The 16,993-nt window shown below is 40.1% G+C and overlaps 1 protein-coding gene across 3 annotated transcripts in view; it reads right to left on the reverse strand.

Moving 5' to 3' along the window:
- Positions 1-16,993, reverse strand: part of ATP8A2 (ATPase phospholipid transporting 8A2) — a 604,668-nt gene that overhangs the window by 290,717 nt on the left and 296,958 nt on the right. For all 3 annotated transcript variants that reach the window (XM_045069586.1, XM_013049724.2, XM_004780021.3), the window contains exon 25: positions 16,694-16,866. In XM_045069586.1, the coding sequence (XP_044925521.1) occupies positions 16,694-16,866 (173 nt within the window). The remainder of the gene's footprint in view (positions 1-16,693; positions 16,867-16,993) is intronic.

The raw sequence follows: 16,993 nt of genomic DNA on the forward strand, positions 1-16,993 counted from the left end.
AAGTTAGGTAGTGATAAATGCTATCTAGCAAAATAAAGCTAAGGAAAGAGGAAAGGGCACTACTTTAGCCAGGTGTTCAAGGACAGCCTCGCGAAAAGCTAGTATTTGGGTGGACACCTGAGTGAAGGAGTGTGTTTGCCATGTGGCCTCTTGGGTAAGAGCTTTACAAGCAAAAGGAACAGATCCTGCAACGGTCCTGAGCCAGTGGACTGCTCAGAGTGCAGAGGGACAGAAAGGAGTCCAGTGTGGCTGGAAAGCAAGGGGGAAGTATTATCCCATTGAGGCCTTTTATTCTCAGAGAGATGAGAAGTCTCTGGAAGGTTTTCGTTTTTATTTTAGCAGGAGCATATGGCTTTTCTTTTCACCAAACTTTGGGCCAATCAAAGCTGATCATTAAGGGTAGCCACAGAAACTATAATGGCCTACAGCATTAGAGAAGCTGGTGTGTTTAAGAATTCAATCTACCTAAGATGTAAAGCTTCTATATACTGAAATACAAGAGCTGAAGTAATAAATTCAGAATTGTCAATCTGCGTAGTTTTTGCTGCCCAGCCCTTCCTCCTCCAGACTGTGAGTGCTGCGGAGACAGAGGTTATGCTGCTCTCGTCCTGCATGGTATAATTATATCCCCAGGACAAATCAGGACTCAATGGAAGTATCTGACAGGAAACATTTTTGTAACACATACTTTTAATTCACTCAGCATACATGGAGATTTCATTTTGATTTTCATTTCAAGAAGCGCGACGTGACCTACATTTGAAATAATCCTTGGGAGACTTTGCAATTGCTGGAATAGCAGCAGAGAAAATATCAAGGTCTAACAGGAAAATTTACGAATCACTAACAGCTACTAGGTTCAGGTTGGGCTTTTCTAAAATTGTGACTGAGACTCTCTGTTCAGGGCAATGAGCACCTTTAATTTTTTTCTACAGAATATCTACATGAAAGCTGCGGCGCTCACAGTAAAACTGGTTGACTTCAGGATTTTCAAAGTAGGTTAACATGAATGTGTTCTAAATCACTCTGCTTTCATACACAAGGATGCGCTTAAACGGCACAATGCATGAAAACTCGTAAACATTTCTAAGCCAATAGAACTTGCCTCTTCATCCTATCTGAAGCAAAAGACTTCGTGAGAATGATGAAATTTGTTACACGTAACTGTCAAAACGCCTTTCATGTTGAAAAAAGAAGCAATGTCTGCTTTTTAAAAGTTACATCGAAACTGAAATATGGAATGAACACAGCTGGGAACTTACTGAAAGAGAAACAGACATCATTTTGGGAAAAGAGGGAATGCTGTACAATGGTCACCATCTCTATTCTTAGGGATTAGGTTGTTGCATTTACCTTAAAACAAACTCAATCAGGCTAATCCTAGGATATTTTAAGGGAATATTGGTGCAGTAAACTAAATACAATATGACATTTTTAGCTCCACGAAGATATTCCTTACTTTTGCTTTTACCATGTAAAATGACTCATCCTTTGTTGGAAGGGCATAATTTTAAATACAGAGCATTCCCAGGCTTATTTTGTGAGGATATAATCTTAAGTCTACCATCTCCTACTCATGCGATTCTCCCCAACTGTCACTCACTGCCCCCTTTCCAATCCTTTTAGATTCACAAACTCAAAATCCATTAAGGCAATTCCAGCTGATGAAAAAGAAGTAAGGATTTTAATAATCAGCTTTGTGCAATGTAGAAACAAACCTAAGCTTGTGTATTAGTCAGCTCGGGCATAACAAAGTAGCACAGCCATGGGGGCTTAAATAACAGAAAATCGTTTTCTCAGCTCTGGAGGCTGGAGATCAAGACCAAGATGCTGGCCAATTTGGTTTCTGGTTTTTCCTTCTTGGCTTGTAGACAGCTGCCTTCTTACTGTGTGTTCATGTGGCAGAGAGCTCTCTGGTACCTTTTATTATAAGGACATTGATCCTATAGGACCTGGACTCCCATTATTAAGACCTCTTTTTACTCTAATTACCCTCCTAAAAGCTCTATTTCTAAATACAGTCACATTAGGGGTTAGGACTTCATATAAATTTGGGGAGGACATAATTAAGTCCATAGCACTTAGTATCAGATTTGGTTTCACTATGATTTTTTGTCTTGGGCAAATCCTAAAGGAGTCACTTAGATCCTTTCTTTCAGTATTACCTAGACCCTAAGAATCCTCCGGGCTTTAGCAAACAAATGGGATAGGCCTTGATATAGGTAGCATATGGATCCTACCCCAGTGGGTTTACTACTCAAGCAAGTGTGACCTCACCCAAAGCCCCACTCTCAGTCACCTTGACCAAGGGACTGAGTTAATGCAGAAACCTCCACCTTGTTCAACCTTTTTTTCCTGTTCTGAGTGTATCCCTAGAAAGAGGGGTTTCCTACAAGGCCAGTCCTCCGGGCTCTGGAGTCCTAGAGGCCGCAGTGCTAACCAAATGAAGATCATCTCAACACCTTGAAGGTGAAGACCTACATGGTCTGTGCAAACCAAGAGGAGTTTAAGAATCTTGTTCTAATGGGGGAACCACTTACAAAACCCTGGCTCAGAAACCTAAAGTCAAATAGCAGCCCAGTCACAACACAATGTACTGAAGCAAAATAACTTGACAGAGGAGAGTATTCTGAGTGGCTGCTTTTGATACTATTTCATACCTCATGAAAATTAACACAGAAAAGGAAGGGCACTTCCTCAAAATGAACTACAAAACATTAACATTTCTTTTTGCAGTTTTTTTTTTTAAAAAAAAAAGGGTAACAAATGTGTTCTCTGAATGAAGATGACCACTTCGTCTAGAGTCCCAAAAGGACATGTCATCCAGTCTCCTAGATTGCTGCAACTGTGACAGTTACATTCCTTCTAAAGTCTCGCCCTTCTCAAATCCAGCCTGGTTCATCTACAAGGCAAGAGTTTGCCTCTCTCCATGTTTGAAAATTTCTATCACCATCTTCAAAAGACAAAGAGAGCTTGCCTTTTGTCCCCTGATTAGGCAAATTCCAATAGTAAATACTGGAATTTACAGCTTTATAGTACCTAACTATTAATCAGTTCTTGTCTTCAGCTTGTGTGGTTTTACGCACGTTCTAAAGGCACATTACTTTCTTCCACAAGAATCATAAGCTAAGGGAGACCAGAAGCTAAGTATCTCTGACTTGTTCTCATTTTTCTCCTGTGGCAGCGCAAACTATAGTGACTGATCCAAAATGTGGCATTCCATAAGTGCTAGCTAGAGAGCAGATAGCCAAAAGGCATTTTCCATAACTTTGGACATATCAACAGACTGTCACCACGGGGATCTGGGCTCGGTGGACACCCACCTGCCCTAGACCTGAACCCCTGACAGCTGGAGATTGCACAGCACCTAGAAATCCTGGAAATTAATTCCTCCTCTAGTGCCGCTCTGACGTGGCCTGTCTTAGAGCAGGTCTTAACGTCTTCCCTGTCCTTCCAGCCCCAACTACATTCACTCGCTCACTAGGAGTTACTGAGTCTAACTCCTCAATGACTGTTAATTTGGATCACAGTCCCTTCCAGAAAATCTGGAAATTCAGTCCCACAGTCAGCTGAATACCTACTCTGTGTCAGAGACACAAGCTACCACCATTCTGCTTGAGGTCCCCGGTATCACAAAGGTGCAGATCTGAAGGAGCCTCCTGCCTCACATACAGTCTCACTGACCTTCCAGCATTGGCTCTGGAGTTAGGTTGCCGGGCTTCAGACCCCAGACCTATTCGTTATAGCCATGGGACTCAGGGTAAGGTATTCAAGCCCTGTGACTGGGCTCACTCTCCAAGCTGTAAGGTAAGGAGCCTTTCTACAGGGCTGCTTTAAGGATTCTCTGAGGTCGTAGATGTGAAACACTTCCAGATAATCTGGACACAGTGGCAACTTGAGTGTTAGCACCAATATTGCCAGTATTTCCCCCCAGATACCCAGCCCTTGAGCTAATGACCCCTGCGTCATCTTCCTAGATTTGCCTTTCACAGCACCTCGCACTGTGCTCTGTGCTACCATTTGTCCTTTACGGTTCGGCCCTCAGGACACACTGAGTCCCCTCGGCAGGCAGAGGCTGTGCCACTTGGTGTTTCCTCACCACCTTCATCAGCAGACACCTCCTTGATCGGGCCACAGCGCAGAGCCTGGCCAGGCCAGCAAGCTGATGCGGCGCAACACAGTTATCTGGGCCATCACCCTGAAACCAGCTTATCCCCCCAAAAATAACAGGATCCCATACATCAAAATAGATCTTAAAAGAGGCCTGGAAGATGGAGGAAAAATCCTCTGGTTCTCCACAATTTACCTGAACACATGCAACACTTGAAGAAATCTTTGACCTCAGACAGTCATGAGTATAAAGAAAGATGAGAGGCCCCGCAATGGACTCACACCCGAGACTCTTCGCAGCGGTTTGCCAACAAAGGAAACACAAGCAGAACCATGGCAAACCCCTACCTTATTTCTTTCACTTCCCTAATTATAAGTATTTTCAGACTTGATGAGATGTTGGTATTAGCACTAAAGCATCCATCATTTATTATTCTTTAAGTAGCTGTGTTTATACTGACATGTGTTAACATACAATCACAGCCACATAGCAACGTAAATTCAGACCCAAGTGTTGTTTAAGGAAATGAACATCATTCAGCACTTTTTTGTTTTCCATTTTTAAAAAAAGACTTCACCACCTTCTATGTCAATCTTATATTTGTTCCCAGATTTAATTATTCACAATTCATAGTTTGCTGTGAGCATGGAGTTTGGAAACACACAGTGTTTGAAAACACTGAACAAATCTCTATATCCCAGATACTCAAATTATCTACAAATAAGCGTGGATACCTGTTATTTTCCATTTGAGAAAAAAAATTTAACATATATTCGTCATGATTTAATGAAGAGAAAACATGAACCCAAGGTTCGGTTATCTGAGAACTGGCAAAATACTGTGGCCACAGAGGCCTGCTAATTTCTCAAGCTCCAATATTTTCAAACAACACCTATTCACTAAAACAAATAAGGGTAAGGGAAAAATGCACAAATGATTGACAGATGGTTTTAACTTGGCACTTGTATATTTGAGAAAGGATTATCTTCAAGCTTGTGTATTTACTCTGGTCTTTAGTGACTGCTATGTCCAAGTGGTGAAAGGACACGGCTATGAACACTTGCTTAGCAGAGGAAAAATGCTAGCTCTGTGTTTCTCAAGCGATCCAGGTGTCAAGATTTTGGTGGCATAGCAGGGGAGAGGGTAGCTGTTTGTCCATCCATCTGTCTGCTTGCCTCTTTCTATTCGCTGGCCTATCAGGACCTGAACCACTGAAGCCTGCTCGGCCCCGGAACTCGTACAGAGCTCAGTTAGCTGATTAACAAGAAACAACAGAAACCACATCTTTCAGCAGAAGCTCTTAGTCTCTGCTGACCCAGCAAAGCTGTGCAGATGACAATGGTAATAAAGCTCAGGAGTCGCCAACCATAAAACTCAAACCAAGCCCAGCTTCCAAAATTTGGCAACTTCAGTTAGCTCCATCGGTCTAACATATTTCTTGTTGTTGACAACTCACCAGTTGCCCTAAATGGGGCTAAATATGAAATTTAAGGATTCAGAGAAACAAAAGACAGAAACATTCCCCTCTTATTATTTGTTTCCTCTTTAACGTTAAACAAGTGAGAAACTGAATCAGAGACATTTTGGGCAGAGAGGCCCTCCTACCCTTGAGACAGCACAGACGAACCTGGAAGACATTAGGTTACGTGAAATAAGTCAGTCACAGGAAGACAAATCCTACATGACTCCATTTTCATGAGGCAGCTAAAAAGGCCTAAGGTATAGAAACAGACCAATGGTGGTCACCAGGGGATGGGGGAGGGGAACTGGGGAGTTGTTGCTCAGTGGGTAGAAAGGTGCAGTGACACAAGAGTAAGTTCCTGAGATCTGCTGTACAATACAGTGCCTACAGGTGACACTAGAGTGTTATGCACTTAAAAAGTTAAGAGACTGGATCTCATGCTGAGTGCTCATACTGCATCCAAACACAAAACAAAACAAAAATGCAAAAACACTACCCAAACCAAAGGGACACAAGGGAACTTCTGGAGGTGATGGCTATGGTCATTACCTGGACTCTGGTGATGATAACAAGAGTGGATATGTATTTTGAACTCAAATCATGTATGTTAATGATATGCAATTTTCTGTATACCAATTATATCTCAATACAGATGGAAAAACAAACAAACAAAAAAACCAGTGAAGGCTTCAGTCTGTGTGTAGTTGCTAATGATAATCCTGGTTCTTCCTGTTCAAACTGGAGGACAGTAAATCTCCTGGGGTAGGGGATTCCTGATGGTCTTCAAAGTCATAGGAGGAATCCTGGCTGTCAAAATCAGGAAAGGGAAAGCATCGATAATTCAGCAGGTACTAAATGAGGGAAAGTGTCAGATATATAGACAAGAAACTGGAAAACATAATTTTCTTTGGGACCAATTAATGTAAGAGCTATTTTGCATTCTCTCGATCAGAAAGGTGTCAATGTTGTCAGAAGAAGTGAATTTTTTCCTAATGAAAGTTAACATGACACTTGTATTAATGAAACACATTCTGAACTACTTCACAGGAAAAAGAAAAAAAGCACCTTAAATACAAATACTATCATAAGGCAAGACTTGGGGATATAAATATTCATGACATATTCCACATGTTTAGTTAGGCTCTATTCTTGACTTTTTTTTTCCCCCCATGGCTTGTTTTTCTAGTAGGAAAGATGCCAAATATTATGAGCTTCTACTTCATAATTTGGACCCCAGTTTGACCTAACATCACCTTGTTTCATTTGGCAAGCACTATTGTCAAAAATGACACGCACTGATGAATTAATCATTCATGAAAAGAGGAAGAGGAAGAAACACAGGAAAAAACTTGAAAAGTGATGTGTCTATGAGCTCTTCTGGCATCTCATGTGGGCTCCAGTGTGTTGAAAGCAGCTGAGCGGACAGATGGGAGATCACACAGACCCTATTACCGTAATTCTTAGACTACTGCCTTACGAGAAGAAAGGGCCTCATTACTTCCTCAGTCCATTTTGTATCTGGGCTTCAGTATTGACTAGTGTGAAGACCGTGAACCCAAGGGAACTTCTACCACAGAAACCACTTCTTAGCATGGTTCAGAATGATAGCTCTACTATAGAAGAAAAATGGCATGGTAACTCCAGTTTTATCACCAAAAAAACACTTCCTAAGAGATGTGTTTCAATTATACAGCATATTATTATATATCAAGCCATATGACAAAATGTCCCTGGTAGATATTTCTGTCTTGTTAACATGCCACAAGTACTAGCTTTTAATCCAGACTACTTAACAATAGATTTTCTTAAAGAGGAGCTTTCTATTTTCTCAATTTTACACTCATATATGTGCCCATATTTCATCACATGTCACACCACGGTATTCCCCGCCAAAGTATTTTGCCCGTTCAGGACATAAGCAAAAAAGGTGACAGGTTAATTTATTTTTCTATTTTTCACCTGCAGGAGTGATAGTGATAATAGGTAATTTTTAAAGGCTGGAGAAAAACAAAAAGTATCAGAAATCCTTAATAGTCAAGGGTCGATATTTTAGAGCAATTGGTATAAATTACTTCTTGTAAGAGTTATTTAACATGAAAACAGTCCTCTAGGTCTAAACATAAGTCATCATCAAAACTGGCTTTGATTCCAAAAAGTTTAATAAAATGTTTTTTTCTAAGCTAGGACGAATTATTTAGAAAGGGATTCCTTGTCCTACTTTGTATTAATACTGCAAAGTCTCTAAAGGTGCCAGTCTATACAATGTTTAAGTAAGCTATTTCTACACAGTACAGAATTTGCATCGATCTAATTTTCATTCTGAATAAATAATGGTCAGACCTGTGGATGGAAAAACATTTTTTAAACTGTGGGCTTTTGGATATTGTTTTTATTCAACAGGATGCTAGGGAATCATTACATCTGAGCACGCTCACCCTGAGCAGAGCAACAATAAGTCCAGTTAGGACCAAATAAAATTGCTGCAATTATTCAAATAATAGCATTCATTTTAGGGCTAAACGAAAAAAAAAAAAAAAAACCCTGTCTAAGAATGAATTCTACCTTAATTGCATTTAATCAACAAATGGGCAAACATGCTAAGCTGTAATCCAAACAACCCAAGGATAGGTTTACAACCTTGACAAGTTAATAATGTTCTCTGGAATGAGATGTCAACGGAGGAAGCTGACTTGTAGCTAAACAAGTATGATGCTGAGAAATCGTATCATGAAAGAAAGCAAAGAAAAGTTTTATTTTTGCAAGCATATGATTGGATCCTTTACCAATGCAGAGGCCAACCAAAACACAATCGGTGGTACAATTCTAATTAGTGTGTCTGAACTCTGTTTTGATATCGTTCTTGTGTGTAGTTCACGGGCTGAAAGATACCACACACAAAACGCATAATGTTCTGAGATGTCTATTACCCATCATGCCTCATTAATGGAGAAAGCTGAGCCGGAGTGGAGAACAAATTAGAAGAGCCAGTTCTCCTCTACCCTACTCTGTCTGAAGGTAAGACTGATTACAGGTTTTTGGATGCAGGCTAAGTGAGTCACAGGCTTAAGAGAGTCCAGAAAAGAAGTGTAAGAGTGAGCCAGCTATGGAAATTATATACTGTCAGTGTATAAAAAATGCTGTGCTGATTTCTTTTCATATTTTACTTCTATACGTATCCTGTCACAAAGTAATCTCTTAACTGCTCCCCGTTCTTAGTGAGGATAATAAACCCCAGACTTTGCTGACTATATGGAGGAGAACACATCTGTCCCTGCAGGAAGGGAGCTACTGACCACAGCCCTCTCACTCCAAATCAAATAACTTCACTTTCTTAGGTGAAGGGTACAAGCCCTTCTGCCAGTTTCTGCGTGGCTTGCTCTTGAATCCATTATTATTTTATGGAAATCGTCAAATGCCTTTGCAAAGATTTAGCTATAAAAATCTTATTACAGTGATATTTATAACAGTTAAAAAAAAAAAAAAAACCTGTTAACCCGAGTATTCAACAACTAGGAATAGATTAATCATTGTGTTTTTATATAAGAATACAAGCAAGCTTTTTAAAAACTTTTTACCTTACTCTTTGACATAGACACTAAACCTTTATAACCTTTTATTTCAAGATTTATTTATTTGAGAGAGAGAGAGAGAGAGAGCATGAGCTCGAGCTTGAGTTGTGCGGGTGGTGGTTGCAGAGGGAAAGAGAGAATTCTCAGGCAGATTCCCTGATGAGCATGGAGACCAGTGTGGGGCTTGATCCCATGACCCTAGACCCTAGATCATGACCTGAGCTGAAATCAAGAGTTAGATGCTTAACCAACTGAACTACCCAGGCTCCCCTATAACCTTTTCAAAGGTTTATAACCCTTTTCATTTCATATATTGTGACTAAGCTAACCCATTTCCAATAAAAAGTGTTTTAACTGAAAAAGATCTAGATTTAAATACCAATTGCTAACAGTTGTGAACTCTAATTGGTGCAACTGTGAATTCTGTTTTCTTTCTTCTTGCTTATCTGGATTTTCCAATTTTTTCTACAAGAAATATAAATCTCTCTTAAAGTTAGAAAAATAAACCCAAAATGTTTTTAGAAACATTCATTGTGCTCACTTTGCTTTCTTCTCTTGAGTGCATTTCTAGAATATCATAGTAGGCTCACACATGTTTATCTTTGAATCTGCCCTGAAAGACAGAAGTCAAAACACATCCAAGAAAATAAATGAGATCTTCTGAAACCCTTCATTTGCACACCCAGTGGAAATCCCTGCTGTGATGTTTTCCTCCCACTCCATCTCCTGTCTGGAGACATACAGACATAAATCATGTCTGCTAATATGGCGGCACAGGGGACAGTGAGCATCACCTGTGTTTGCAGGGAACTGTGGTGGGGCCATCAGCCGACTTCCTCACAAGGGGAACCCTGATGATTCTTTCAGGACTCTTTTCCTGATGATACACATTAACTTTTAAAATTTCTGAATGCTCTCAAGAAGTCAAAAACAGCCCCCACACCCCTGCCATCCCAAGTCTGTGCCTATAAAATTTATCTCCATTTTGACAAAACTAAAGAACTTCAGAGAAAAAAGAAAAATGTGAAAACATGAAAGATGGTGGTTCCAAGGACACATCGAAGAGAGAACAAAACCCCTTCTTGAATGTATAAAAAATGGTTTACACATTTTCTACATGACTTCTTGGAGAAAGATCCTACATGCTAAACAGATTTAACCAAATTCTACAGTTTGAAAAATAGCTTAAAAGCAAAAACTTCATATGAAACTGAAGGACTAAGAGTAATAAATCCGTGATGCTGATTTAGCTGCCGCAGCCTGGCACTGCTCACATCCAGGAGAAACTGGCATCACCTCCATTACTACCAGGGGAAACAACGTAATTTTACTGAGGCCTTAATTTGTTCATTTATAAAAACAAAGACAATATTTACCAAGGATCAACAAATTAAGAGAGTGCAATTTCTGACCCAATATAATAATTCACTCATATGATTTAGTCTCTTACAGGCTCTTTAAATACAAACTCATGCCAAAATCATGCCAAAAGGCTCTGGCAGCTGAGAGGTACATGGTATCATCATCTGAGACAGTGAACTCAGAAAACTAGTGGAGGAAACCAGAAGGGAAGAGGAAGTGCACAGATAAGGGCATTATTACTAATTCTGTTTATACATCTCGCATTTAAATTGTCAAAAGAACATCAGTGGGAAAAAGTACTTGTCCTGGGAATCAGAGTCTTTTTGTTTCTTTCCACAAAGATTTCATTTGAATGAATGAGACTTTCATTCAACCTCTTGCTTTGTTCATTCAACAAATAATTCATTTACATGGATGAACTTTTTTATTCATTTGTTTTTTGTGAGTTTTGTTGTTGTTGTTTTGTTTTGTTTTAAGATTTTATTTATGGGGCAGTCAGTTAAGCGTCTGCCTTTGGCTCAGGTCATGATCTCAGGGTCCTGGGATCAAGCTCCACATTGGGGCTCTCTGCTCAGCAGGGAGCCTGCTTCTCCCTCTGCCTCTGCCCCTAACTCATGCTTGCTATCTCTCTCACACAGAAAGAAATAAATAAAATCTTAATTTTTTTTCATTTATTTATCTGAGAGAAAGAGAGAGCACAAGCAGGGGGAGGGGCAGAGGGAGAGGGAGAAGCAGCTTCCCGCTGAGCAAGGAGTCTGGTGTGGGACTCCAACCCAGGATGGAACCCTTCATTTGTTTTTGGGTTTTTTTTTTTTCCTTTAAGATAAAGTTCACACCACATAAAACTGGCCATTTTAAACTGTATCAGCTCAGTGGCATCTAGTCTATTCACAATGTTGTGCAACCACCGCCTTTATCTACTTCCAAAACATTTCCATCATCCCAGAAGGAAACCCTGAACCCATTAAACAGTAACTTCCCATTCCTCCTCCCTTGGGCCCTGGAAACCACTAATCGGCCTTCTGTCTGTATGGATTTACTCATTCAGATTATTTTATGAACAGAATCATGTAATATGTGATCTTTTGTGACAGCTTCTTCCACTAGGTATACATCTGAACTTCATCCATATTGTAGCATATGTATCTGTGCTTTTTCCTCTTTGTGTCCAATCCAAATAATATCCCAATGTATGGATATACCACACTATATTTATCCATTCATCCATTAATGGACACTTGGGTTGTTTCTGTCTTTGGGCTATTGTGAATAGTGCTGCTATGAACATGAACATGCAAGTTTTTTGATTACTCATTTTTAATTCTGTGGGTTACACACCTAGCAGTGGGATTGCTGGGTCATAGTATAATCCCTTATTTAAATTTTTGAAGAAAACAAATTGTAAGTTCTCTAGATGATTCAGTGTAAACGCGTAATAAAGAAGATGAATGAAACCATGAAAATAAATGGAATGCACCCAGAAGAAGATATGAGTGGGAATGTGATAAGGCCAAAGATAAAACCTTGGAAATAAAACATTTCAAAGATTGCTGAAAAGATCCCATAAGGATCATATATACGTAGGAGGAAAAAGAAGTGCCACAGAAATAGAAGAGAATCCTGTGTGGGGGTAGCCATTGACATCAGCTGCTGAGGAGGAATCAATAAAGAAATTGATTCTGTTGCATATGGCAAGATGGAGGTCATGGAGTCTGGGGACTGTTAGCTTCACTGAGGTCCTGCTTTCAAAGAGTTGAGGCCCACACGAAACGTTGAAGTAGAAGAGAGGTGAGTACTGCAATATACTCTTTTTTTTTTAAGATTTTATTTATTTATTTGACAGAGAGAGAGAGAGAGAGAGAGATCACAAGTAGGCAGAGAGGCAGGCAGAGAGAGAGGAGGAAGCAGGCTCCCTGCTGAGCAGAGAGCCTGATGTGGGGCTCGATCCCAGGACCTGGGATCATGACCTGAGCTGAAGGCAGAGGCTTAATCCACTGAGCCACCCAGGCGCCCCAACTCTTTACTCATTATTCCATGAACCCCAGGAACATACAGGACAGATATCAAGCCTACCACAAAAATGTCATTAGGCCAATCAGTTTATACCTCGACAAATAATGTGGCAATATGCCTGGCAGCTATAACAGTAAGCCACAGGAGAGTACTGACCTGTACCTGTTTTGTTGGCCTTTTTATGACCTTTCTAGGATTTTAACTACATGGAAAATATTTGGGTATAATAATTTTTAATTAGCTAAATTGTTTGAGTCTAATGTCAGCAAACTATTTAATAAATTCTTACATTATTTCCCCCATTTTCTGCCTAAAACAGTTTCAGCTTAGAAGTATTTATCAGTTTTTATAAAACATTCACCAATCTCTGAATCAATATTGATGGCTGACAGAACTTCATGATTTCACTGAAGTTATTTTCTGAAAGAACTTATTTTCTTCTATTATTAGAGAAAAGGGTAACCTTTACAATGATTGTATTTTAAAGATGAAAAGTAAGAATTAAGGTCAACCTTATGTTTGAAGTCACATTAAATTTAACTTAGGTTTAAATTCTCAGTGAATAGTAAACAACATCTGAAGTACACGAGTGTTTTTATTTAAAAAAAAAAGTATGTGTTGATTTTTTATTTTATTTTTTTAATTCTTGAGTGTGAGACCAGCCAAGAAATGTCTCCCGGAGCGGTAAAGTAGTACACTATCCTAGATTCCTTTTTTCAATTAGCGCTTCTATTTTTTAGACAGTAACAGTATTTAATTTGAAATTTCCTCTTTCTGTGCCAATTCCAGTTTGAACTCCTTCCTGGGAAGTCTTTGAGTGTACAGCTTTATGTGACATACAAAGCCCAGCCAAAGAAAGAAGGGGGAAAAGATGTTTTTCTTTAGTATCAAGCACCTGGCAAGCAAAGAACGTGTTCCTGTAAAGGCTTAAAGGCATTCCTGCTCTCCCTGGAGAATCCAAATGGACTTGTTTTGATTTCCCTTTGAAAAACCATGAAGTGAGAGCATGTTTGCTTTGATTTACAGTTTACCAGACTTTTCCATGTTGTTTCTTGTTGCTTGTTTCTGCTCACCGACGAGTCAGGGTAATGGCCCCTTGACCAACTTACAGTTGGCAGGGAGAGGGACTCCCTCACCATGACTTCTGGCTCTGGGTGGGACAGTGACAATCTCCAGGGCTGAGGACCTCACAGAAATCAGGGACCAACTCAGCAGCTTCACAAGACAGACACAGGAAACTACCAGAAAAGAGTGTTTCACCACAACGCCTCTCCTTCTTGCCATTTGCATGTCCCTGAGCTAAATTGCCCAAATGAGGCCCAGGAAAGAAAGTACAGTATCAGCTACTTAAAAAAGGGAGCCATTAGACGGGACACCAAAGCACAGAGTGAAAGAATAAACAGATACATTGGACTTCACCAAAATTAAAATCTTTTGTGCTGTCAACAGTACTTTCGTGAAGATGAAAAGATAGCCAATAGAATGGGAGAAAATATTTGTAAACCGTACTTCTGATAAGACACTTATATATTCAGCATACATAAAGAACTCATACAACTCAATAATAAAAAGACAAACAATCCAATTTAAAAATGGACTTGAACAGACATTGCTTCAAAGAATATATACAAATGGGGGCGCCTGGGTGGCTCAGTTGGTTAAGCATCGGCCTTCAGCTCAGCTCATGATCCAAGGGTTCTAGGATCAAGCCCCAAGCAGGGCTCCTTGCTCAGTTTGGAATCTGCTTCTCCCTCTCCCTCTGTGCGCTCTCACGTTCTCTCTCATTCTAGCTCTCACTCTTTCTCAAGTAAATAAAATCTTAAAAAAAAAAAAAAAAGAATATATACAAATGGCCAATAAGCACAAGAAAAGATGCTCAACATCATTAACCATGAGGAAAATGCAATCAAAACTATGGGACACCACTTTACAACCACTAGGCTAAACAATGAAAGAGACGGATAATAACCAATGGATAGATGCAGACAAACTAGAACACTCACAAACTGCTGGTGGGAATATAAAAGGGTATAGCCACTTTGGAAACCCGTCTGACAGTTCTTCAAGATATTAAACATAGACTTAGCAGCTGACCCAGCATTTCTACTCTTCAGTATGTACCCAAGAGAAATGAAAAGAGATGTCCATACAAAAACTTGTACGTGAATTGTCATAGCAGCATTATTCATAATGGTCAAAAAGCATAAACAATCCAAGATGGGTGACAAACAGTGGTAAAGCCATACAATGGAATATTATTCAGCTGGTAAGGAATGATGCAGATATATTCTACAACATGGCTGAACCTTGAAAACATTATGCTAAGTGAAAGAAATCAGAGAAAGACCACATCTTATATAGCTGCATTCATATGAAATGTCCCCAATTGGTAAATGTGTACAGACGAGCAAGCAGATTTGTGGTGGTTTAGTACTGAGGGAGGTTGGGGAGGGTGAAGGACGATGGGGATTGATTAATAATTCTTTTGGGGGTGATTAAAATATTCTAAAATTGGTTGCAGTGGTAAGTTACAAAACTTTCTGAATATCCTGAAAGCCATAGAACTATATACTCTAACTGGGTGAATTGTATGATATGTGAATTATATCTCAATAAAGTTGTTAAAAAAGAAGAGACCAAGACCATCATAAAACCAGGAAGCCTTTCATTTCCAGATACTTTGGTCATTCCTCACTATCCCAGGTCCCTTTCAGCTGCACCAAGTTTCCCGACTTAGAGGTAACATCAGGTTCTCATTCACCGCTTCAGACACATGTGAATTTGTTCCTTCCCCCCAAGGTCCTTGAACACCCTACAACCACAGCACAACAGCTCCATTCCTTTCTACCATGGAGCCTCCACCAGCCGCCACCGCAGCTCTCCTTGGCCTTGATGACATGTTCCAAATTCCAAAAAGGGATCAAGAGAGGAGGGTAAAATGAGAGAGAACTATCATGAGAAGACCGTTCAGTGTTCTGAATACAGAGATGTATTCATGGGGAAATGGCAACAATCATTTGGTCTCAAATAAGAACCACTGGGAGTGGGGAGCAAGGTTGGGGAGACAAAGGAGAGACTTCCCTAACAGCCCTCCCCCAGACTTACTGGCCGTCCCAAACAGGCAGTGTCATGAGAGGCCTGGGTAGAGAGGCACAGCAGATGATGTCACTAGGGACTTTTAGTAAGGCAGAAACAGCAAGACCATCTTGTCAATGTGACAGCCATTATTCTGAACAGACCATGATCGAATCCCCAACAGGACTTCCTAAAGTATTAATGCAGTGAGGAATTTAAAAGCATCCTGATAACTGACTTCTGACAAAATACCCAAGAAAACAATGTCCAAAAACTGTGTAACCATAAAATATAAGAGCAAGCACAAATGAGATTATGAACCCAATGGTATGGATTGTGCCTTTAACCATGTACCAGTTACTGCCTAACCACAGTGCTTTCCTAAATGGGCAGCTCTCCTCACACCTTTCAAGTTGTCTGCTGCGCAGTTCTGGTGGCGCTGCTCATCTTTCTAGTCGTTTTTTCTTTTTCTTTATGATTCTGACTCTCAAATCTCTATTAGAACCGGAACTCACACAGCCAGTGGGTCAATGGAATGTAGCAATGCCCACCCTCAAAAACCTTCCCAGATTTCATGAAAAAACAACAAATGTTCTTCACCTGAAACTAATGTAACATTGTATATTAAGTAGCTGAAATTAAAATAAAAACTTAAAAAACAAAACCCAACAAAGTTGTCTGGTCAGATCCTAACCCCAAAATTGGTATAGCACAGATCCAGCCAAAGCTCCTTCCTGAATGACTAGAAATATCCACTGTGTATCCCACAGGTCTTGGAAGTTGAGCTCAGATATGGAGAACCAAGGACCCAAGTTCAAAGGGCTCTTCCCTTTGCTCCTGGCAGCTTTATTCCAGTTAATCTTCCAGGAGAGAGGTCCTGGCTCTTCTTTTATCTTCTTGAAAGGTAAGAAACGAAACTGTAAAAACCACTAACTGCTTGCTCTCAAATCTGTGAATGGACAGTTCAACTACTATTTTTATTTTGCTTGTTTTTTAAATGAAACTTTACCCTTATAACTTCCATGCATTGTCTTTTTAAATAAAAACACAGGAGACAGCCATGTGGGAATGTGAACCCCCCTACAGCCTGCACATGCCTACCTGCAGCATATGACCGCTTTACAGGAGAGCGCCAAGTCCAGGAAGCTTCTTCTGACTTCAAAGGAGAGCGCGTACTTCAGGGTATGGCCATCGATGATGAGGGCCACGTCATTCTCCTTGCCCAACAGATTGCCAAGGTCAGTGCAGTGCTGTGTAATGGCTGCCCTTGTTGCCTGAAACAAGAGTTGTGGGGGAGGGGTCATGTTATTATGTGTTCAGTACATCAAAAAACAGAACTTAAGAAAAAAATCCAAAGTTCCTTAAAGTGAGAACATGCCCATTCTAATGTTAAACACAGAG

Source organism: Mustela putorius, unplaced genomic scaffold, assembly GCF_011764305.1.
Source record: "Mustela putorius furo isolate JIRA1106 unplaced genomic scaffold, ASM1176430v1.1 tig00003942_pilon_pilon_pilon, whole genome shotgun sequence".
Lineage (NCBI taxonomy): Eukaryota > Metazoa > Chordata > Mammalia > Carnivora > Mustelidae > Mustela > Mustela putorius.